This window comes from Stegodyphus dumicola, chromosome 2 (genome assembly GCF_044657685.1).
Source record: "Stegodyphus dumicola isolate Sdum_Otavi_A_Nest chromosome 2, ASM4465768v1".
Taxonomy (NCBI): Eukaryota; Metazoa; Arthropoda; class Arachnida; order Araneae; family Eresidae; genus Stegodyphus; species Stegodyphus dumicola.
This window is the reverse complement of record NC_140769.1, coordinates 15,750,051-15,776,680: the sequence shown is the minus strand read 5'-3', so window position 1 is coordinate 15,776,680 and position 26,630 is coordinate 15,750,051. Positions and strand designations below refer to the sequence as shown.

General features: G+C 35.2%; 1 protein-coding gene across 1 annotated transcript in view; it reads right to left on the bottom strand.

Annotated features, from left to right (window-relative positions):
• The window catches only part of LOC118200302 (uncharacterized), a 129,410-nt gene that overhangs the window by 57,616 nt on the left and 45,164 nt on the right, over positions 1-26,630 (bottom strand). Inside the window, exons 6-10 of the mRNA XM_085810462.1 lie at positions 22,183-22,337; positions 14,180-14,249; positions 10,238-10,604; positions 5,766-5,961; positions 1,190-1,355 (exon numbers count right to left, since the gene is read on the bottom strand). Coding sequence (XP_085666588.1) covers positions 1,190-1,355; positions 5,766-5,961; positions 10,238-10,604; positions 14,180-14,249; positions 22,183-22,337 — 954 coding nt within the window. The remainder of the gene's footprint in view (positions 1-1,189; positions 1,356-5,765; positions 5,962-10,237; positions 10,605-14,179; positions 14,250-22,182; positions 22,338-26,630) is intronic.

The following is a 26,630-nucleotide window of genomic DNA, read 5'->3' as shown; positions in this document are numbered from 1 at the left end:
TTTCTATGCAGCTGTAGGCAAAAAATATTCAATTTGACCAAGATTGCAATCAAATCAGAATCATATAACAGCTATGTAATTATTGAATATAAATGCTGTACCATAAATATGCCTTAGGTACTGGCATAAATTGCGACAACCGTTGGCAGAGTTTGTGATGTCAGTTCCACCAGACGACAAGTGTACTTTGACACCAGAACGGCCCGTTGGTCTAAATAAGGCTTTATTAATCTGGATAGATAGTGTAAGGAGACAGTAGTCTGTTGTTCAGCGTAAATAGCACGTGCTCCTGCACTAAATTATTGTTTTCAAAGTAATGTTTCCAACAAAATGCTTTTAAAATATCTCATTCCATTCTATTTTTTGTTTGTTGAAACAATTAATCTAAGAAATATATTACTAATATTTAGAAAATTTATACTACAATCCAAATAAGCTGATTACGAAAGTACGTTTTGTCCCTGGAAAATATCAATTTCATGTCTCTATATATCTAGGGAATATTGTTTGGCCTGTTTTATCTTATAAAGAAAAAAATACAAGCTTTGCTTTTTAATGCTATTATTTAAATATTAAATCTTAAATCACTTACGGTGCGTTTATTTGATGCAATATCCGTAGAAGTGGCTAATCAAGCTGTACATGTAATAAACACTACATTCGAAGGAATGAAGAAGATGGCATAGGAAAGTTATAAACCTCGTTGTGCAGGATAACTCAGTAATTTCAGACTGAAAAAGGAGTCCAAGTTTCTTCCGATTTAGTTATCGACAAATGTTAAACTTTTGCCAAGACTGGTTCTTAATATTGAGGCAAATTTCAAATATTTTGTTTTTAAGAAACAAGGATCAACTAAAATTCGTGTACACTGACGTAAACGTACTGTTTTCTTCCAGTATGTTATAATATGATGTTTGATATACCGGTTTATCTTTTTTATTTTTATCTTTTCGTATAAATGAAGAGCAAGCACCAAAGCAACTTTTAAAACCTTAAAATATCATCTGAAACAAAAATGCAATGTTTGCGCAAGTTTTATTTGGACTACATGTCGTATTTTGATTTCATTCCCAGCACACGAGAGATGTATTAAGATAATAACCAATCAGCAAGTTAGAAAATGTTTTCCGCTAGGAAACTTACGCACAAATAAATTGAACTCCAAAGCATGATAATAAGAGTTGATTACCTTGAAATTTCTCGTAGAGGCTGAAATCCAGCTCCTGCGGCAGAAACTTCGGTCTGTCTACATGTTTCTCGATCGTCGCTTTGTCGAGAGTCAAAGAGGCTACGCGTCGCAGGCAGCACTCCCCTGTTGGCACGACTAGATTCTGTGAACAATATCTTCGATGCACCTAGGAAAGCAGTAAATGATGTGACAGCCACATTATAGAAATTACTTTCATCAATTCACCTTTTATCTGTTACTCAGAAGTAAGATGCAATGTCTGAGGCATAAAGATATTCTGGGTCTCCAAATGCCTATTATTTGGCACTATTGAGTACAAGATCAAGCTACATAAAGTGCATCATCATCATGAGATAGAAAAAATACATATATAATATGAGGTATATAAAGTACATTTTAGTACAATGTCCATCAGAATAAAAGTTAATATTAGCAGCAGACACCTTTCGTCGTCTTACTAACTGGTTACCGCTAGATCGCCCAAATGCGCAGTCCGACGAGAGCTTTTGGCTCAACACTGAACATGCAAGCATCCTAGGTTAAAATGCCGGATTTCATACTTTACCGATAACACATACTTTGTTTTGTCAATCTGAAGCTGCAAAGGCTGCAGAAGCAAGTCACTTTATAAGCCTTGTAGGGCACTGCGGGTGGGTGACTGCAAAACCTGCTTTATTTACATACTTACTCGAGAAAGTTACGAAGAGATTGTTATTGGAAAGTCTCATAGCTTGCCTTATTTAATAAAACCCATCATAGTTTATAAGCCTAAGTCATCAGTTTCTAGAACATATGAATTCCACCCTCCCTCTTAACGTTTCGGGTGTAGAAAACTAAAAATTTGAATCATGCTGGAAATTTGAAAAGAAAAGAAAAAAAAAAAAAAAAAAAAAAATACACATATCACTTATACGACAGGATTCAGCCTCTAAACGATATTACAAACTTGTTCCCTCATACGACAGAAACCATAACTGAATTAGAAAATATTAAAAAATTCTGAAAGATTTCAGATTTTAACGGTGGCCCCAAAGCGTTTGTTTAGGTTTCCTACGCTCTCACTGAGTTCTTAGTCTCCCAGTCTACTCCTGCTAAACCATTTAAAAATATTTTTAGCTTTATTAGTAATCATCTTATAAGGTATCTCTCCCACTTTATAAGTGTGCCTTCGTGGTGTAGTGGTTCTGCACACTGTGTCGGTATTCCGGAGGTCCGTGGTTCGATTCTCGGCGAAGGCGGTTGCTAATTTTTCATCTCTCCGGCTTTTCCAATTAACCTAATGTCTCTACAGTGGCGCCCGAACTAAAAGGGTGTTGGATGAAGATTCTCCACACCCAGGATTTGGCAATAGGTTCTCTGAAAAACCCTAGTCGCCCTTTAAAACGGGGAGTATATAAGGTATCTCTCCCGCTTTCCAAGCATGCCTTCATGGTGTAGTGGTTCTGCACGCTGGGCCGGTATTCCAGAGGTCCGTGGTTCGATTCCCGGCGAAGGCGGTTGTTAATTTTTCATCTCTCCGGTTTTTCCAATTAACCTAATGTCTCTATAATCTTATAAGGAATTTCTCCCGCCTTCATGGTGTGGTGGTCTGCATGCTGGGTGCGTATTCCAGAGGTCTTCGGTTCGATTCCCGAGAAGGCGTTGCTCATTTTTTATCTCCCCTGCTTCCAAAAAAATACCTAATGTCTCTACAATCGTTTTCTTCGCGCTTAAGTCAGCAGCAAAATCCCCAAAATTTTAAAAGCAGTACATGTTTAGAATTCCCGATGCAGTGTTAAGTGCTGGAAACATTTTGTCCCAGTCTTCTCTCAGTTCATCCTATCAATATTCAGTTTCCTTAGTAAGATGGCTTAGAAAACATTTTTGGCTTTTTATTTTTAATACTTTATTTTATTATTAACTTTATTAAATATCACGTTCTTGCGCTTACGACAGATAAAATTCAATTCGACAGCATAATCACAAAATATTTAAAAACAACATATCTTTAGAAATTCCGGTAGATAGTCTCGCGCACTGAAGTTAAAAATGTTTTATTCCGCACAGTATTGCCACTGCTCGCTTTCAAATCTTTGAGTTTGTTAATCAAAAATTCACTAAAGTTTTACAAAATACGAAATAAATAATAAGTATATAACATCTTTCTATGAAAATATTAAATATTTGTAATTAGGTAGATGAAGAATTAAAATACATTTTTATTATTTAAATCAATCTGATTCAAAATTAAGAAACAAATATTTTTAAAGCAGTGCATCTATTGCTTTCAGATTTCCTAGTTTGTTAATCCACAACAGACAGATTCAGTTCTGAAAACGAATTATGATATCCAAATTTAATCCTATAACGAAATACCATTTTTATCATTTGCATTGCACGGAAGCTTGGAAAAGTTCTATGAAAGCATTATAAATAAATTAAGAATACATTTTAAACTCAAGATAGAAACCAAACTTTTAAAGAATACGCTTATCAAGCTTTAGATCCGAGTAAATTTTCTAATCAATCGAGCAGAAAAATAAAACTACATTAAAAACTACTCTAGCAGAATTTAGAGTTATATATTGGCATAGCTCTGGCTAAGCGCCAGATAAGTTTGCCAATTCTTCAGCCTCCTTTAACACAAAATCAATACGAACGGAATTTGATGGACCTTTTATGCTCGTTAATTTGTAGCAATGGTTTGCATATTTTTGAGGTCAAGGTTAACCATATTAATAAAATCCCAAATATGTAAGATGAATAAGGAAGAGAAGATAACAGAAAAAAGGAAGTGGAGGAAGTTAAGTATTTTATGATTAAATTTTCTTGCTTATTAAATTTTCTCTTTCATGGAATGCTTTATGCACCTTCATTTACAAAATGGCTATTGTATTTCGCACATTAGCTTGGCTAAAGGGTGTGCGAATAAACAGAAAGTAGCAAATTTTCTCCTCATTTTATTTGTTGTATTTTAAGAAAATATAAGAATTTTGATCTAACTGAAACTTTTGAAAATGTCTTGAAAAGACAAGCAATCCTTTTTTTGTAACATGTAATTTAAAGTTTTACAGATGAAAGCTAAATTGAGGGGAATACTATTCTGTGCATAACCTACAAGATCTTACCAAGAAATCCAAACAATCTTCCAATCGTCTATCTACAAGATACTTTGATTCCTTATTTTTCATTAATTAAACTGCCATACTTCCTCGCGAATTTTCCTTCTCCTTTTTAAAACTATTTTCATCGTCCTAAACACGGGAGAAGAAAATTATATCCGAGTCATTTAATTTACGAAGCAGGGTTGTAGAGACGTTAGGTTTCTTTGAAGTAGGAGAGATGAAAAATGAGCAACGCACTCGCCGGGACTCGAACCACAGACCTCTCGAATACGCGTCGAGCGTGCTGACCACTACACCAAAAAGGCGGGAGAAATACATTATAGACTCTTCCTTTTAAAGGGTGACTTGGTTTTAGGAGACCTATTCGACTAATCCTGGTGGTGAAGAATCATCATTCACCACTTTTTAGTTCAGACGCCGTAGAAACTTTTTTTTTTTTTTGAAGCAGGAGATTGAAAAATAAGGAATGCCCTTGCCGAGACTCGAACCACGGACCTCTCGAATACGCGTCGAGGGTGCTGACCGCTACACCACGAAGGCATGCTAAGAAGGCGGGAGAAATACCTTATACGGTTACAGTAAGAGAAGTCGGGAATAAACTACTGGCACCAATCCATACTATTAATTCTTTAAAACGAAATTTTCAGTAAGAATACGTATTAGTATTGACATTACAGTATCCAATAGATTTTTGAGTCACCATTTGACGGTAACTGAGCCAGACGAATAAGTTCCTTTATAAACTCCTGTGGTACTTCACATGAATGAGTGTTGACTTCAGTTTCAAAGAGCGACATAGGAAGAATGAAAGAGAAGGGAAGAGAACAAAAGAACGGATTCTAAATGTTAGAACATAATAACATTAGATAATGGCTGAAACATAAATAATGGAAGTAAGGTGAAATCACATGTTTGGAAAGTTTCTTAAAATACCGTTCACACTGGGGTTTATCTGAGCTGACGGAGACAACTGACGTAGCCGACCCATCTCCAAAAAACATTTTTCCCCCATAGGGAAACAAGTTGAAAAGTTTGAAATGCAGGCATAGCGGAGCTAGTCGACACATGGAACTGACTCCCTTAGCTCAGATAAACCCCAGTGTGAACGACTCTTTAGTGCGAAAACATCTGCCAGGTCTAGGTAGCTTCACTAAAAGTCTCCATAATATACTTTTTAAATAATAAAGCAAAGGAAAGCAAAATGGATGAAAGGCTAGTACGAAAATACAACTACGAATTGATTATACCAAATAAAAATAATCAAATGACTACAATTTAACAATAAACTAGCTTTCGAGTGGAAATAAAATATATGTAATAGAGGAAATGGAAAATTATGCAAATATTTTTTTTTTTAATTTCGGACCCTGGCCTTGAAAGGTTGGGGGCAATACTCGAAGGTGGAAAATAGGCGAGGAAATACGGTGTTCAAAACAGCCAAACATGAAAACTCTGAATATTTTCAGTGGTACCTTTGATATGGCAGGTGAAGCAGCGTGCAGGCACAGTTCTGAAGACGACCGATCTCTGCGAGTGGTACTGCAGCTGTGATTGCGGTACCGATGCCTGTGAGGTGGCGGTACTTGAAACCGGGGAACAGAAAGAGATTGCGTAGAACCAGAAAAGTGTCGCTGCTCGTCTTCCTCGGGCAGTATGTCATCTTCGTACCTATATAATAAATAAAGCAATTAAAAATGTACAAGAATAAGGGAAAAAAGAATATCTCTAAAAATATACTGTAGGCAGTTATTCTTATATCAGAACAGAAGCTTTCTAGTTACCTACCATTACAGTATACTTATAGTAGTTCTTGTGTGAAATTAAATGCTACGTAATTATACTCAGAGTATTTTATACTTTGTTTTTATACACATTGGACACCGAAAATATTAGATTAATCTTTTGAAAATTACTTTTATTAGTAATACGTGATTGTTTTGATAATATTATTCAAAAGTAAGCATTTTCAAACCATAAGATATATAAGGAATCCATGATATTTAGCTGACAGCACGTTTACATTTAGACGCAAACATGTGACATTTAGTGAAGCGTGTCCATATTTATCCCATAAGAGGCCTTTTCCAAGGTATAAAAAGGTTCATGGATAGTGTCTTTTGTTAAAAAGAGACTAGAGATTTTTAAAGGACAGATTTTAGAGCTAGACAAATTTTTAGATTAAGATGAAAACAATGAAAAGTACTGAGGGATTAATCAGTCTATCGTAAAACTGTCGCTAACAATAAGATTTAGAACCAATTGTGGTTACGTGTGACGCACCGAGGCACTCATCACATCTGCTCTTTCGTTTGATGTCGTTTCGATTGATTCTTTACAAACTACGTTTCGTTTTTGTAAAGAAGGTAATAAATTAACTATTGTTGTTGTTGTTACATCTTTTCCTAGCATTTTGAAAAATTTTAAAATTAGGAACCTGACTTATACAGAAGAGTAAGCATTAGGTTATTTTCAAAGTAATGAGCTCCTACCATAAAAATAAAATGCATTAGTGAACGCGATATGGTCAGCTGAAAATGGCCGATAAAACAGTAACAGACTGGAACATTTACTCGCGGAAAGTTTGTAATCTTAACGCTTTAAACAGGGCTTTCGCTAAAAATCGGAGGGCCTAACAAAGTAGTCTAAATCGAGCCTTTTTACGAAGCGCAAAAACGAAGTGTAATAATTGTTTATTTAATAAAGAGGAATCAGTTCTCTCAGAATTCTGCAGGAACGATTGCAGACATTTTAACTTGAATCTCCGGCAACTTTCCTCGTTCGGTGATCCCCAGCTTTCACGATCAAAACAGGATAATAATGTACCGAATTAAATTTAAAAATTAGGCACAGAAGCAACTTAAAAGTTATAAATTTTTAAATTTACTACTTATCTAGCATTAAATGAAGACAAAAATGGGGTATTTTTGTATAAGCCTTCAAGATATGTACCTTAGAAACGGCCTTTTGAAGGATAAATATGAAGTGAGTGACGGGGGACGTGGGCACCATTTTTATACGATTGTGAATCGCTTTAGCGGCACGTCTACCATACTCTAAAGCTGTACATAATATTTGACATAATACTTGTGTTCAGTTGACATCAGTACTTGACATAATAGTGTACATAATACTTGCTAATACTTGACATAATACAATACTTGGGATAATATGGACAAACATTACTAAAACATTATTGCACGCTTTTACTTAAATTCATGTTTTGTCAAATAAATGTGCCATCTGCTAAAAGTGTCGTCGGCGAAATGGACGTGTCATCTAAGACTGCCCTGTCGGTCAACAGCTGTCCGTTAAGTGCTCGCGATCGAAAATATACATCTTAGATTAGTTACTTTAAAGAAATAATACCTAAATTACATTGACACTGTTTAAAACCTTTATTTGACGAAAGTTATTTTGGAAACAAAAAGAAATATACTATAAAAGCTAATAACAATCACATTTAATTTAAAGATGGCTCGTAAGTAATGATGTCTGCTAAGATTTTACTTAGATGGATTCGTATCTTTGCCATGCGTGTCCTAAAATTCTTAATAAATCATTGATAACCTTGAGCTTTTATGCTTCGTTTTTAAATCTCTGTAGGATTGTTACGTGTTTCTAAAGAAGTAGATAAACTGTCATTTGGCCATTGATTTCAGAAAAGAAACTTAAAGACAACAATATGAATAATAAATTCATTACATTTATTCAAATTACATATGAAATTTAGCGTGAAGAACTTTAGTAAGAGATTAGAATGAACATTCTGTAAAACGGCCACACGCGGTTCACAAATAGCTTTAATTTACTGTGAAGTCTGTCTTCTTAGTGCAGCGCATTGTTAATGCAGTCGCTAGTGGGTTATAGTCAGCAACCTGTGATTCGGGAAAAAACATCAGACCAGAGCAAATCTGGAGACGTTCGGCTTGCCATGTGTTTTGAGTCCCTCCTTACGGCACAGACACTATACGCTTACGAACATTCATGCCCTCTTCGGAATTCGAATCTGAACCCATCGGTATGGCAGTTAGCGTCACTAATCATCCTACTAGCTGGTGACGAGCAAAATACATAGGGTGATGTACAGTTATGTAAATTCTTAACGCATTAGTCTCTTTCATGAGTAGTGGCCTCACGCAGACATGTGACATTTAGTGAAACGTGTCCACATTTATCCCATAAGAGGCCGTTTCCAAGGTACACAAATATTCATGGATAGCGTCCTTTATTAAGAAGAGACTAAAGATTTTTAAAGGTTAGATTTTAGAGCTAGACAAATTTTTAGATTAAGGTGAAAACAATGAAAAGTACTGAGGAATTAATCAGTCTATCCTGAAACTGTCGTTAACAATAAGATTTAGAACCAATTGTGGTTACGTGTGACGCACTCATCACATCTGCTCTTTCGTTTGATGTCATTTCGATTGATTCTTTACAAACTACGTTTCGTTTTTGTAAAGAAGGTAATAAATTAACTGTTGTTGTTGTTGTTGCATATTTTCCTAGCATTTTGAAAAATTTTAAAATTAGGAACCTGCCTTATATATAAGAGTAAGTATTAGGTTATTTTCAAAGTAATGAGTAAAGTAATTCTACAGGGGAGTAAAATAATTCAAGTGATAAAATAATTCAAGTAAGTAATTAATAAATGAGTAAAGTAATTCAAGTGGTTAAGACGCTGATTTGGGTTCAATAGCAGGCAAATGTGTTCCCAGTTAAAGGCACTTCCAGTTACTATGCGCTTGCTTGCATCAATAAGAAGAAACAGCTTATTTTAAAAAAGCCAAGGGTTTGAAGTGTGCCGCGTGAGCGGCAGATTGAATAATAGTGCATAGTTATTATATTATCACAAAACTGTTCCAACCCATGAAGTGATTCCAACCCTCGAAGAGTATCTATTCCAAAAAAAGATTAGGTTAAGTTATTTGAGCACGGGAAAACTTCATAGGCTATCTGCATAAGATGAGAGGCATTCGTGGAGGTCCTTTCTGAGAGAAACTGGCTCATATCCACATTATACATAGAGAACCCCCCCCCAAAAAAAGCAACTCTGCAGTCAGAACAATTGCCTGCTGTTGAACCCAAATCAGCGTCTTAACCTCTTGGCCATTGGTGAGGCCAATACTCAGGAAAGAGACTAATGCGTTAAGAATTTACATAACTGTACATCACCCTGTGTATTTTGCTCGTCACCAGCTGGTAGAGTGATTAGTGACGCTAACTGCCGTACCGATGGGTCCAGATTCGAAGTCCGATGAGGGCATGGATGTTCGTAAGCGTATAGTGTCTGTGCGGGAAGGAGGGATTCAAAACACACGGCAAGCAGAACGTTTTCTCAAGAACCTGTTAGTAGGGTGAGAGACCCTCAAACGATACCCTGGGATGCTCTTCATCAAACCTGCGATGGAAATACACAGTTAGCACGGCGGAGCTATACATAAACGAAAAATGATGAACTTCTGGTGTCACGCCCACTTCTACCTGCACCTGTATATTTTGCTCTATTACAAAATGCTTATATATCTTTCTATAAAATGTTGTTATACATAGCAGTAAAAGAAATTTCAATGTACTTACGTAATTTAGTGTCTCATAATTAGTTATTCATGTCTAAATAATGCAAAAATGCATACATGTGTGTGTGTCTGCATTTCTGATGTTCATAGCCTGCCAATTTGTACAAAATATGGAATATATTCCTTCGAAACTACTACTGCAAATTTATAAAAATTAACTCTGATTGCAATTTGAATTTTTAATTATTTATAAGCATTTTGCGTACTTTTAAATTTTACATTGACACGTTTTTCTAACAAAGTCAGACTGCCTTTTACATTCAAATATTAAATTTATATTATTGTAAACCTCTGCATTATTTTAAAACTTTTGCGCATTTTTCTCCAAACATATGACTGACTACCTTTCAATAAAAATCACAACTTACGGGAAGTCTAGGCGTGGCACGCTGCCTATAGTTGGTAGGGTGCTTCTGCAGACACTTCCCAGAGATCCCTTTCTCTCCCGATACTGACTAAACATGCTAGTCTCCACGGGGTGGTGAGTATCTGGAGTTCCCGGACAGGACCGGATTCCCCCTTTCCGCTTCCCGGAAGTGGGATCCTTGAGGGGGCTGTGCTCAGAGGAATCAGTAGCATCTTCGTGAGTGTCATGATAACTGCAGTCGTCGTCATCGTCGCTGTCAAAGTCTTCGATTACACTTTGTTCGAATACTTTGTTTTCTATTCTCTGGTTGTCAGCTTCTGGTTCGAATTGAAGAGATTCGGATAATTCATCGGTACCTGACGCAAAAACTGAAACAAATAAAATTCTATACTTCATACCAGAATAATTAGTTCGATTAAAGTTTATATTTCGAATTTTGGTCGTTTTATCGTGTCTTCCAGTGTCAGAAAATAAGCACAAAAGAACAAAAATAATTAATTTGCATAATTATCCGAAATCAGTTTTGCATTATGAAATTCACTCGTATTTTTATTCTTCATAATTTTGAAGCTGTTAAAAGATCGTCATGTTAAATTTGCATGTTATCCCTCGATGATAGGAATCCCCAGATTTCGGATTTTCCCTTTTGTTAAAATTTCTATTATAAATGCTACATTATTTTTACATTTAAATTATTTTTATGCTACGTTCTATTAGAAAATCCCGCAAAAGTAATCTGTGAACTTGCCTCATTTTAAAATGTCAGCTAAATGGTTAAACTTTAAATTACCCTAAATTTTGCTGCATTTTTGGAATATGAAAAAAATTCGTTTTCACAAATTACATAAAATTACTCTTTAATGCCTACAAACAGTTACGATTCTGAATGATCCGCTTTTGATAACGAGCAATAGCAATATGAAGAAATTTGCATACGTGCAATTCGCTTAATATGTAAAATACCGTTGTTTTAAGTGGCAGTTGTGATTAAAATAACTGCATTAAAGGCATTTATAAAATTCGATTGGTTTGTACATATAAATTTCAACTAAAAATTAATATTTATTGATTTTGAAGGCGAAACTGATACTTTCTGATTATTCGCATCCCCACCGAAAAGTCGCGAAAAGTATTCACGAGGCAATGCAATATATTCCCCAAAATACTAATTTGGCAGCCCAAGATGTCGCCCAAAAGTGTTTATGTGGCAACCCACGTACGCAAGTAGCCCATGTCTCTTCAGGAAATTTGTACTTTAGAAATTCATTCGTCATTTTTCAGCTTAGTGTTTCTTTTGCATTGATTATATTTGCTTTTTTCATAACGAATCGTGATGGAAGTGTAAAGTCCGCGGGTTAATGAAAAAACCTTGCTTATTTGCAGAAATATGGCATTTTGCCCAACAATCGAGAGTACAAGCATTCGCATTTAGACATGTTATACTTTTATAAGACATGTTTTATTGAAATGCAATGTGAAAAATAGAAATTTTTAAAATGGGGGTCGATTGGTTTGAAGAGAGCTGTATCTGGTTAATTGTAATTCAATTTATTTATAATTGTCGAATTTGCATTGCCGAGTTGTGGATTATGCCAAACTGCTCAATTTTCCGATGTTTTATTGAATGAAAACAGATCGTTATGCACATAACAATAATAGTGCAAAAAATAACAGGATTTCTCGAAAAAGATACGTGTTTTATTACTTGCTTTCTTAATTTTGCTAATTGATTGCTTTTTCGTGGAATTCTTAGCGCACAGCCATTATCAAAATGGCTTTGATGCCTTTGGCGTATTAGTTTGGCAATAAATGAGTGGTCACGGTTCAGAAATGCTCTCCAAAGTCGCCAAGGGATGCGGATAATCAGAAAGTACCGCAAAGTTGTTTGTACAATTATTAGTATAAATACTTGAACAGTGAAAGTTTCCACAATTTATTTCACGAATGCTTTAAGAAATTTCTTTCCCCCTCCACAATAAAAGTATAGTCCGAATAAGAACTAAGAAATAAAAGTTATAAGTAGAGATGACTTTTTTCCCTATTTTAAAATTGTAATTTAAGGAAATGATAGGTATGCATATGCAGTTATTTATAACTCTGATAATCTTATTTGAGAGATGCACCGTTTCCTCTTTTTATATGCATGTATGCAATTTTGTTTTTGGAAACTTGAAATAAGTTTTATTGAAACTGCATACAATGTAGTTTGTTTCCCTTTTTATAACGTAATTAGAATTAGAGGAGTTCTAGAAAACGTAAATACCTTTTGACTAATGCACTGCTATCAGAACCAAAATAAATTGGTTTTTATAGCTTGAAATATTTTTAACTAATATATTAATATTAATTAATATTTAATTCGTTTATATTAATTTATATTAATTAATCGTTTATATTAATTAATATTTAATTCGTTGCTTTGAAATTATGGTTTTGTTTATTAGATTACGGCAAAGCATTCGAGAGCTATCTGCCTTAAGGGAGGGATGCCTTTGTGAAGGGCTTTCTAAGGAAAACTGACTCGTATACACGTTACACATGGGGAAAACCACGAAAACACCCATGCAGCCAACCCGTTCGCGGGATTCGAACCTCGGACCGAACTACCAGTGTTCAGCGACGTTACCGCTCGGCCGCTGGTGGACGCTTTGAAATTATGAAAACGTATCCAATATTTTATCAGTAAATTAACAATATCACCTCAGAAAAGCTTTAACGCTAGAATTGTAGAACGTTGCTAAGGGCAGTTACCTCTCAAAAGCGACGAAATAGAATTTTAAAGATTTACTTAACTTTAAAGATTTACCTTTAACTGTCACATGCCTTCGTTAAGACTGCTCATTTACAAATCTTCTACATTTATAAATTATCAGTAACGGAAAATGAATGTTTGATTGACTGTCAATTGTAAGAAATATTGGCACTTTAGCCAGCCCTGAGAGATAAACCGCCAAATATTCCTTTTAACACCAACTTTTTTCCGTCATTCTCCGAGCCTATATTTAACAACCGGCGTTTGGTTATTTTACAGATTCCGGTAAACTTACCAACAAAGGCAACTAGAACTTGCCCATAACGAGGTAACAAACTGTTCTAATTTCTACAGGAAAAAGAAATTAACGCGAGTTAGGCGAAAATCACGATGATGGGTTTCGAAGATTGTATTTAATTATGGTCCTACATTTCTATCTGACACAACAAAAAACACATGAGTTTAATATCTGAAGTTCATTTACGGCTGGAGGGAATCCCCTATTCAATGTTTCTACACCCTCGCAAATGTCATACGAAAACAGTATATTTTTTAACATTTATTTCTGTACGTCATATTAAAAACAGTGCTTTGATTTAAATGCTTTCGGCTTTTTTAACTGGAAAGCACCTTTCCTTCTCATTTAAACAATAGTTTCTTCGTTTGCATTTCAAATGAAACGAGTGAAAGTTGTTTGTTTAATTTTTAGAATGCTTTCCTTACTGACGCTTGCCCACCAGCGGCCGAGGGGTAAAGTCGCTGAACACTAGTATTTCGGTACGAGGTTCGAATCCCGCGAACGGGCTGGCTGCATGGGCGTTTTCGTGGTTTTCGCCATGTGTAACGTGTATACGAGCCAGTTTCCCTTAGAAAGTCTTCCACGAAAGGCATCCCTCCCCTTAGGCAGATAGCCCTCGTGTGCTTTGCCATAATTAAATACACCAACACCTTACTGACGCTAAAACCAATTCTTTAACCTTAGCTTAAGTTAGGCGTGGTGTCCCTTCACCAAAATGAAAAAAAAAAAAAAAAATTGCTGTTGGCGACATTTGTGCCCAGCTAAGGCAAAAGTAGCAAAATATTATTTAACAGTGTAATTTTCTGAAGTGGTATCGCTAAGCGATCACTAAAATCAGTCATTTAAAGAAATACGAGAAAAAAGGTTAAAGAAAAAGCTAAAATCTTTCTTACCTGGAAGGGCTTCTTCATCTAGTAACGATTCTACTTCACCTAAATTACCTTGTTCGTCTGGACTCGAGAACTACCAAAGAAAATGAATTTTTGGTTTATTCTTCATATTCAAAATATGAAAAATAAGCATATAGGCTTCACTGAAAATGAAACCATCTCTCTCCACTTTAGTAACAATTGTTAGATCTTGCATTGTTCGACGTTTTAGAAAATAGTTTTAAAATAGAATATTAAATATCTTTATAAAAATATTAATAACAGAAAATGTATAAATTTAAATATTTATTACTAAAAATATAAATGCTAAAATACTTTTGTACGAAATCTCAAGTTGGATATTCATACGGTATTGGAGTTGGTATACACAACAAATCTTTTTGCTTTCATAAAACGGTTGTTGTCAATACTAGTAGTTTTGATGGGGAACTAGAAGGATTCATATCGCCTTGTAATGTATTTCCTATCCTAGAACCTCTTCCTTCAAAGCGGTCATCATCTTGGAATCTAAATCAAAACTTGCGACTCAAAACGTGTGCATGTGCCCCGACATCTTTGAAGAGTCTTACCAACTCAATAGCACTACAGTAGATACCAGTTTATTGTGGAATACAGGGAAATGTGAGTGTAGATTTTCTAACACAGAAAGGATCTAATGTCTTCCACCCAAACCCAGAAATCCTATAAATTTTCATTCTGTTGAGAGATTGATAAATACAGAATTTAGCAAGAATTGTAATTGCGATTTGGCTTAAAAACTAGAGGTGAGGCTTCGCAGTATCTTCTGGACAAGCGATATAATATCCCAAATTTCTCCTTGCGATACTCAGTGACGATACTGAGTGTGACGATACTCAGTGACGATACATGTGAAGACATGTGGCATCACTCTGTATTTTTGCCTTTTTTTCCTCATTTTTTTCCTCATGCGATTGCCTCAGTAATCATCTCTGTAACATATGAGGCAGAGACTCGTCATGTACTTTATCCTAATCAAATAACAAAACATTTAATATTTGATTCAGGATTTACCCAGTGTGGTTTTCGTTTATAAATCCGGACTATCCATAGTCAAAGAACATTTAGACTCTTTTTTTCTGCAGTTAATAATCTCAATTATGCCATCCAGAAGTGAAGTACTGGAAAGCAAGGTGGATAAATGCTTAAGTGACAAAAGCCAGGAATTTGTAAATAAATAGAGGAAAAGTGAAATGTGACAGTCAAAGCTTTTCATTAAAGCCAAAAGCAATATTTACAGATTATCTAAAAATATTGCCAAACAAACAAAAACGAAAACTAAAATTATCATAATCAGAACAAGGAAAAAAATCTGAATGCTTTCAGATTTTATATTATGCGCAAAAGGGCTTTTTTTTTTCATTTACACATACATGCACATTTGGGTTAAAATGTTTAAAATCAGATTATCTTTCGAATTTTTCATCGATAATCTGGCGTGCTGGAGATAAAAATATATTCTGCACAGTGTGTTGCCACTGCTCAATTTGAAATTGTTGCGTTTCTTAATAAAAAATTCGTTAACTTTTAAAAATATGAAACAGGTAATAAAACAAATTCTAAATTCAAGATTTGGGCTACCAAGTGCCCATATTCAGGCGAAGGACTACATTATTCAAAATTTGATGGTTCCAGGTATCCTTCGTTTCTCGCAGTGAGAGAAACATGCAAACATTTATGCAGGTTCTTCATTATTTAATTTCATTAAATATAATACACAACGATACTGTTTGGTGGAAACAATATGAAAAATTATAGAACCGTTTATAGTGATTCGACGCAAAATGCCGTTTCTACACTGCTGGCCATTCAAAATAGCAACATCAGGAAGGAATGATTTGACAAACGTCAAAATCACATGAAAGGAAGAAAAGGTTGGGATATGCAAATTATTAGCATTTTGGCGCATTTAAACTACGCAGGAGGGAGAAACGACATCTGAAGCACTGCATAAGACAAAAGTTGTGAAGTGGATTTCTCATCCGGAAAGCGCTTTGTTAGATCGGAGTCTGCTCAGAATATCGTGTTAGGCCTCGAATAATAAGAAGAAATGCTTACCAGCAAGTGCCGTAATTCGATAAAGGCACAATCGTTGCCTATCGTTCTATGATATCGCCCCTCGCACTGGTCGACATCCAACCACTGGTATGAGAATATGAATCAAGGGGTTGCTGAGGGTTATACTGAATGACATGCACGATCTCAACACCCTCCCATGGCTAACGCCCGAGAAGACAGACATATCGTGAGGTCAGCCCTGCAAAACCATACAACTGCATCACGGTCCATTAATCAGGAAATGGGCATGTTTGCAGCATGCACAGTATCCGCTCCTACGGTGCAGCAGTGTAAACTGTCAGCACGACGACCATTCCCTTGAAAATGCAGCATAGAAAGAAACGGTAAATCTGGTGCGCCGAACGACAAACCTGGATACAAGAGTGGCATAATGTTGTTTTTTCAGACGAGTCCCGGTTCTGTGTGCAGTACTCTGATGGCCGTATACGTGTTTGGAGGCTCCGAGGAGATCGTACGTCGCCTGCTTGCATTCGATATCCGCATAGGGGCCCTGCACATGGTGTGATGATTTGGGCAGCCATTGGGTACACGACACGCACATGTCTAGTTCGAATCGATGGTAATTTGAACGCAAATCGGTGCGTTTATTACATCTGACATCAAGTAGTTGTGCCCCATCTTCGAGGCCTGCCAAACGCCATCTTCCATCCATCAAGATAATGAAAGACCACAGGTTACACGCAGCGTTCTCACATTCCTCGATACGCAGAATATTCGATTGCTGCCCTGGTCTATACAATCTCCAGATCTGTCATTATTGCAAACGTCTGGTCATGGGTTGCTGAGAGACTGGTACGCGACCCCTCTCCAGCTAATACGGTTGATGAAGTGTGGCATAGATCTGAAGCAGCATGGAAGGAACTGCCCGTTTCTGTCGTCCAAGTCCAGTTCGACTCCATACCCAACTAGGTAAGGGCCGTTTTTACTGCCAAGGGTGATAGCTGTTTTTTCGTACCCCAAACAACTCATAAATTTAATCATTCTGTCCTCATGCCATACTGTTTTACGTATTATAAATATCTGTTTTGTATTTGCTTTTCTTTATGCTGTTGCAATTTTAATGGCCAGCAGTGTAGATTAATAACCATTCTGGGCTAAAAAGAATTCAGTATCTTCTAAAAGACAACTAAAATTTTAGTTTAGTATTATACAATATATTTAAATTAAAAAATCCCATATAAAAATAATTTTCGCTGAGAAAATTAATATAACTAAGTGTTCATTATTTGTAAACATATCTACCAGCTACCATTTGTTTTTCCTCATAACTTTCATGTTAAAAATCTGTTATATCGTAAACTAAAAATTTTTCAAAATCTGACAAACGGCGGAAAGTTCTATTATACTTAATGCTCCTACATGCAAAAGTTCTGGGGAAGATTAACGACTTCAAGGCTAACTTTTTGTCCTGGAAAATCCTTTTCCCGAACTCCATCCGATAAAACTATTTTTACTCCTTGCAGTGAGTCAAACTTTCGACAGGGAATCGATTTTATTCCTTTTTTAATGTTTTAGTTAAAGTTCTTCGAAAAATCTGAGGCAACTTGACTTTAACAGATAATCATTTATTGACTTATTTTATACCTAAAACATTTTAAGTTAAAAACCAAAAACATTTATTTTAAAAATTATAATGAAAAGCGAAAACTTTGCATTTTCTGTAATAGTTCAATTTATAAGCTCGTAAATCCTTTTTCTAGAAGAAAAAAATGTGAATCAGCTACTGTAATAAAGCATTTTTATTAAAACAACGAGGTTTGGCTTTTAAAAAAACACTGTTGATAATTAATTTTTAACGGGGAAGATCATAAAAATGTTGTCCAAAATACCTGAAATATTTTGATTAATTTAGGTTAGTTGCAGAGGGAATTTGTTGATTACTCAATGGCTGGCTGTTTTGTTTGGAGAGGCTTCATACTAGACAACGTTATAAAGGTAACTAGCTCGTTCTCATGTATATTCGGAAATTAGTCAAACCTTTATACGTCCAACTTACTGAGACCCAAAAACCCAGTTAGAGGAATTACTAGTATTTAATTGTATTCTGTAGTCGGCCATCGGTTAACCCTTTGCGGCACAGTGTGTCCGGTCTGGACACACCTAAAATTTTCCTTCTGTACGCACAGAAAAATTGAATGAAAAAGGATTTATAGGTTACTATATGTTACTCTGAACCTTCTTTATTTATGGCAGCTCAACACAAACCAGTCCACATATTTTAGCCATGTTTAGTTTTTTAAGACCCTCATTTTTCAAAGAAATCTTCCAGATTTTTTTTAGGGTATAAAAGGAATTGGTTGAAAAGAAATTTCTATGTTATTTTTTGGCTATATGCTAATCTCCTTATTCTATATTAGTTTTAAATTTTTACTTTGAAATCTTGCCTAAAATCAAACGGCGAACCCTAGGTGTGCCCAGATCGGGCTCACCGATAATCTAGGACAGTTGAGAGTCTGGGCACACTCACAGAATTAAACGATAAGTGCTATCTTCACCAAATTTTTGCTTGTGTACTCCTCTAGGCCTAATTAGACTGCCTACCTTTTTTTTTTTATTTTTAAATCAAAACTCCAACTTTAAAAGGTAGCGTGCCGGAAAGGGTTAACAAACACCTTCCCTGTCTGCAGACATGATAGTTGATTTATCTGACATGATACTACTGCGTTTAACGATTAGCCTATCTGCTAGCTTTCCCGAAAGCTATTCTAGTTTTAGATCATATGCGTGAAATTCGATGAATTTGTTAATGTTTCATAAATGTGCCAGAAATAGTGCTATTCTTCAAATCTCTGATTATATCGCATACTCGTGGCGGGCAGTCTGGTTGATTGAATTAGCCCTTTGTATTTGTAACAAAATACGTTATTTTCTTTTTTGGATAAAGAATTCTTTTGTTGCGATTCTCTAGATTTTTCGAACTGTTTCGGACAATATTCTGCTACGTTTTAGATCAAATTGTCTATAAAATACTTTTTCCAAGGTTTGTGAAATTTAAAGCGGCATTTTTTTTATCGAATTTAATAACCTTTTTACGAGGTAATCAAAGTAATGGTCATGTGTTAAAGTCATTTTTCAGGAAAAAAATAAAATACTGTTCCACACTTAATTTCTTATATAAGTACGCATTCCTTAATAATTTCTAGTAGCTGATCATAAAAATGGCATTAAAATAATCTAACACATAAGACTTCATGAACTGTCTATTAAATTATGCACATTTTTGCTGCATTTCATTTAAATTTATTTCCCCGAATTTCATTAGAATTATATTTCTCATTCAATAAATTCAGTTCTCACTTCCTGGCAAAGCAAATATGCATAGCAACTCACAAAACGTCTGGCAAGACGTTAAGTTATAGTGACGTTAAGACGCTCAGAGAGTATAGTGATTAGAGGAGCCTGTTGCGATAAAGAAGGGCTCGGGTTCGAATCTCGGAGAACACATGGCTGTAATTGTCCGTCTCTTATAGGAGATAACGGTGGCTCACTAATTAGGTGCTTCCAGAATAGAATGGACACCGCTTCCGGCCTTAGTAGTGGCTAAGTCGTCTAATTGCCATCCAATGAAGAAAAACTCAAGCATCTTCATTAAAACTGTTAAGGTACTAAAAAACTAAGCCACTAAGACATTGAAGTTGGTGCATCGAGTGACTTAATTGATTCTACTAAGAGTTTCAAATGTAGACAAATTTACGCTACGTTAGGCTTAGCTCCACTTACACTTTTAAATTGTTGATAATTCTACAACTATTGCATGCTAATTAACTAAAGGCATAAAAACCTTAACCGAAGCATAAGAAAAACATAATTCAGTCACTTTTAAAGAAAAAAAAAAAAAGTGCACAGTTTACCATCATAAATAATCTCAGTTCAAAGAGTCGGGTAATAATTTGGTTTCTTTCCCTCTTTATATATATTACATATATATAGTGTAAGATAAAAAATATGTGAATCAAAATTATAATTTAAACTAACAGTAACCCTTTAAATTATCCCTCTCTCTTCTAAAAATCGTAATAACTTCTCTAGATTGCGTCATTTCTAGATCATTCCATTTAGCTTGGCTTACGCTGCGCTAATGATGTAATAAATGGGAACTGAAACTTTTAACTCTAACCAAAAACCTTTCTCTTCGTGTGCTTCCATATTGGATAACTTTTCACTTCAGGTTCTCTCTGTGCGCTGCTTGGACGTAATTTCGCTTTCTATCTCAATAATATCAAAAATGTAAATGTTTTTGAATAGGCACGACTGGACTGCCTACTGAACTGTGGCGACAAACATCAATTGCAAATAAAAATGGAATTAAAACTGTCTCGACTGCCAAGTTTTTTAGATGCTGCGAAGTCAACATATTAGCATACTACGCAATCAGAATTCTTCCTCTTCAATATGAATCTACTATCTATCCTAGATAAGTGACAAGTGACGGAGGACGTGGGCACTACCAATTTACCATTATGGTTAATTAGATATATCCTATTTAGCTATTACGCATGGAAGCTGCTCCGTCTTTCACTTGCTATTATTACACACACACACACATATATACATATACGTTGCACGGTGCTGCCGATTACAACAAAAAAAGGGGGAGTGCAAAACTACATGTTATAGCAGTCCCATATAGAAAATTTCAGTGTTCTAAGGCAAAATTTTTTTTTGAGTTATGCGAGACACATACATACGTACGTACGTTCGTACAGATGTCACGGAAAAAAACTCTTCTGAATCCAATTTAAATCCATTTTACAATCCGTTTGTGAAAAAGATGTTTAGAGTGTTCGTACGTACAGATGTCACGCAAAAACATTTTTCAAATAGATTCAAGGGCGGTTAAAATGGATATTTTCGTTAAAGTATGGTATTCGAAATTTTTTGCGATTACAATACTTCTTTTTATTCTCAGAAAGAAGCAAAAAGCTTTCCTCATTCGTTTATATCATAACAGTGACGAATCCATACGAGCCAAACATTGTTTATGGGTGTTAAAATTTTAAATGAATTTTGCTACAACTTCTAAGAACCAGATTCATCCTCCGGATGTAAAATTTATTAAGAATTTGTTTTCATATCTTACGGGAAAACAGTAAAAATTTATAGAGCAGTGTTATTCTTAATTTCCGCTCATGCTTTACTCTGTCTGACAAGCTTCAAATTCAGAACGGAATTTGGCGAATTTTGAATACTCGGATTCTGAAATTTAAACAATTAAACAAGACTATGCATGTTGCGAAGTGAAGTTTCTGAATTATTCTTTAGCAAAATAAAAAAAAGCTACATAAATATATTAAAATCATTTTTGTATAATATTCCATACAAGTTTCTATCCGTTTAAGCGCTTTAGAATATTCAGATACGAATCAATTTGTATGAATTCACTGCGCAATTTTTTCTAAAATATTTTACGATCTTTATGAAATTGCGACATTTACTGCAACAACACATTCACGAAATGTTAGAGAAACGTATTTTATTTTCAAAGTTTTCTTTCTTGGCAATACTTTTATTAATTAGGAAAGCCAGATTGTTTCGACAATAATCAGCGTAACAAAATACAAACTGTTTGACAAATACTTAATTAAGTTTGGTTCATTTGATTATGGCAAAGCACTCGACGGCTACCTGCCTAAAAACATGCCTCCGTGGAGAGCTTTCTGAGAGAAAATTGCTCGGATACAGTTCACAGAAGGGGAAAAACCATGAAACCACCCATGCACCAGCCCGATCGCCAAGATTCAAATCCCGGACCCGAGCTACCAGTGTTCATAGACTTTACCACTCGGGGCCTCGGATGAGTCACTTAAAGATAAATTATACATAATTGTAAATATCTCCGAATGGCTCAATAACAAACATGTTGGACATCGAGAATAATTTTAGTCTAGGAAATGAATTAGAAAATGTACCTTTTCCTGGACGTCAACGAAAAGTGAACTGGACACCGAACTTGTATCCGGACTGGATGCAAGATCCACTCGGACATCTGGAGTTCGATTTGATTCTTGGCTACAGGACGATACCAAACTCTCTCCACTCTCCGATTCAACCAACGAACCTAGGACTACAAAGAAAGACATATAAATATAATTTATTAAAGAAGTAAAATAATTACTAAGGAGAAGAACCAGTTATTACCCAGTTTGGAAATATTTTTGCCACTCACTTGGTAATATCTTGAACTACATCATGTATTTCATGTGATCAAGAATTACAGATATTTTTAAAAATACCTTAAGACTATTCTAAATCCCAAAATGCTGTGAATTATGAATGCGTTTAAGTAATGGAAAATCATTATTTTAGTTCTTTAACTGCATTTGTAATTTTTCGATAGTTTTATAGAATTTTGTACTTTTGTAGCGAAGAATCAATTTAAGAATACTGAGAGTAAAAAAAAATAACATTCTATGATGTAGTACTATTCTATGGTGTATTCTATGATATACTTCACAGCGAACATCTACTTATCCCGAAATAAAAACTCATAAAAATCTACAGGAACTGTTACTTTTTGCTTTCTAGAGACATTCGAAATATTCAGCAAAAGATGAGGCGAGTCCCAAAAGTAACATAAAAGTTATTGTCTATTCATTCAAAAATTTAAGATATAAAAATATAAAATTTTAATTTTTCAATACAGTTTACAAAAAGTATTGTCAGCTGAAAAGGGATTCATGGTAATAATAATGCAAATTTATCTTTCAAGTGCTAATTATAAGATTATTTATAATTTTGTCCCCATCCCCCCAAAACATTAACTATGTAACCTACGCAAAATTTTATACAGAGAAACAAACTCTTCCTGGTTTTTAAAGTTCTCTCAAAATTCAATCTGTGCGCTAAGCCTTTTTTTTTCTCTACATGCGTAAAATTACTTCAAGATCGATGAAAACCATAACATCAACGATACTGTTATGATAGTAAAAATCTGACAACTCTCCACCAGAAAAATATCACATGGGATAAATCCGAAGACTGGAGTGGCTACTGCAATAACGCGTCATCGTGTTATCATACAGTATCATATTGTTACGTTACATTTCTTCACATTAGGGTACGTTCGGGTTTCGTTTATTTGGAGTGAATAACGAGAACAGCACTTGATGAAGTATCGAAAACACACTTTATTGGCCAGTATTATTCAAGAAAGTTTCAAAGTCGGGGAAGAACTACTATAAATACGCTGACACAAACAGCGACACAGCCTCCAAGTTATCAGGCTATAACGGTGTAGACTGCTTCAGGGCAAAGCACCAGAGTACAGCTCCCGACTCTCTTCTGTCGTTCTCAGAACTCTACGTACTCTCGAGACTCTCCACGCTACCACTCGCGATGCATTCGACGATACACTAGAGTACAGTTCCCGACTCCTCGACTCCGTTTCCGGAGCTCAACGCATTCTAAGATCAAATTCGACGATGCACCAACTCGCGATACTCTAAGAGATTCTCTCGACGACCGACTCGGCACTAGGCACTCACTGACTGACTATCAACTCGATGGACTCCGCACGGACTGACTGACCCACCGCGTACCAGCAGGGTTTATATAGCTTTTGGCTTGTGTTAAAGAACATTCTGGGCTAAAGCGGTAAAAATTCATTCCAGAAGGTTCTCCATCCGTCTATGGCATTTCGCCAAATGGGCGATTTCTTGCCAAATGTGGCAACCCCTATTTCCCCTGCCATTTTCTGGCAATCCTAAACCTGCTTTGCGGAGAAGATATCTTACCGCGCTTGGACAATTCGTAACAATATAGTATAACATCGTTGTGTATCATATATAACGTTACAGTAAGTGTTTTAATGAGCCAGATATCTGCCCTTTTGAAAGAGGCAATATTACTGTTAACAATCAACTATAACTACCTCTCCAGAATGTCTAAAGAATCAATATCCCAACTGATTACACAGATGTTTGCACACCAGTAAAAGCCGAAACAGAGTGTTACGTGCGTATGATTTGGTAATAGATTGAATGCAGTTATTCAATTCAATTAATAACAGTTATTCAATTCTGATATAAATTAAAATTATACAGGGACTGAACGGAAATATCGCCAAATTACCACCAAATTGGGCAACTTTTCGCAATTTCTTGCCAAATTAGGTCGCAAAAATTAATCGCCAAAAACCGTTGCCAGCTTTTTTGATGTCATATAATACAAAAAATGGAACTGTACCAACCTATAGCAATTGTGTTAAAACATAGTGACTGTGCCAAACTCCAAATTGAGTCCTATTAGTACCACAGTGTACTCTAAACTTTAGTGTAGCCTCAACTCTCGCAAATTTGAACTATAGTGCAGACTGTACTTTCAACGAACTCTAACACGAATCCCTGGCACCATAACTCTACATCTGGTACTCATTGCTTCATCTTTGTGTTTAAGTACTCACAGCACACTTGCAAACACAAGGATACCAGCAATACACATATGACTCCCTTTACCCCATTCTGTATTTTAGCATTTTTTAGTATTTTAGTATTTTACTTTTGTATTACTATCATATATGCGTCTCTCTTCATATTTTTCTTAAAATCAATGCATTTTTATGTTCGTACCTGTTAGTATTTGTTTGTTTTTGTCTGTACATGTATCTAACTCTTGTGTTTGTTTTGTATATTTTTATGTATATGTGTTATTCTAACGGCCATGCACACCCACAAAGCTATTGTCACCTAACCATTGTCAAACAACAATCCTCAGCCCCGGTTTGGCCATCTATTGATCTTTATATCTGTATTATAAACTCCCGAGGCAACCTCACGGGGTCCCAGGGAGTTGTTGTTCCTAGATAGGGGAGGGCGTGGGACACACGCCTGTTTACCTATGTTAAACACCAGGCGCCCCCGTCCTCCGTCACCTGTATCTGTTTGCCTTCGAAATCGGTTGAGTTATTGACTAAATCTATGCCAAAGACGAGGTTGTTGCTCTGCTAATTTTTGCCAAATTTTATATATCGCGAAAAAATCCGCTCTAGTTTTATTAGTTTGGCAAAAATAAATGGAACCATTAGTAAATAAAATTCTTAGCGCTCCTTTTATACGTAATTACATTCTTTTCCACACCAAGTGACCTATTAAGAGGAAAAGAAAACGAAAAGAAGTGGTAAACAGATTGACATTATGAACTAAAGCAGTCTTCTGTAAATCAAGGACTTCCTCATCTGAGTTCATGTCGAAATGGTAATTACAGTCTTCCTCGCTAACGGATGAAAAGGTCAGCAGTAGATGGGCAGAACTTTTAGCAATACAAATAAATTCCTAGCAGAGCTTATATTCATTAGAAAGCTTCTACGGCAACGAAAATGATTGAAGAAAGAATGCAATAAAGATAGAGGTATATTTGTATTATTACAGATTCTATATATATATATATAATTATATATATGCAAAATTTTGTTCATACTTTATGAACACAACTTTCTATTTAAATATTCTCTCTAGCATTTTGAGATAAAGATTTGGCATTTTGAACATGACCGCCTATTACTATTTTCGTTTAATTAGAATGCAGAATAAGAGTAGGAATGGTAAAGAGTAAGAATATGAGCAGGAAACCTGGAAATAATTTTCAAAATTGGTAGATGGTTCAAAGGAATTACAAAAATCTCTTTCCTGTGTACACAACATGACTTCCTTGTACGGAATATTAAATTATACGCATTTTTCTTGCATTTCATTTAAAGTTATTGGGTTGAATTAAATCTACTTCGTCGACAACGCATAAACCACAATAGAATAAATGCATTCTTTAAAATTCATTCTATGTGTTTACCATAGCGACACTCTGGCGCTAGGTTCACTTAACAGTATTATATTTCGCTCATATATAACTCAGAATGCACAAAATTTATATCATTTAAAGAATTATCTAAACGTTGCCACATGTTCTATTCAAATACTATAATAAAGCTAGAACGATGTATAAAAGAAATTAAGCAAACAAAACAAAAACAGTTTTTCACAGACCATTGAGTATTTCTCATTCAATTTATTCAGTTCTTACTTCGCGACAAGGCAAAAATACAATAATCAAAATATCTGTATTAAAAATTACTAATTATTAAAAATTAAATTATAAAAAATTAAGTAAATCTTAAGCACTTATTTCCTCGAAAAAATTCCAGACAGGATTAAGCATGATTTAATTCGCAATAATAAATTAAGGCCTTATTTTTATTGTTGCGAAGCTACGTTTCTCTAGATTGGCAACAAATCCACTATCCTGCTGTTTCAAATGTAAACAAGCAATGGCGGCCATCAAAAAAATTATTAGGCTTAGCGGCACTTAAACAACTTTAAAATTCTTGATAATTCTAAAAAATATTACATACAGATTTACTAAAGGC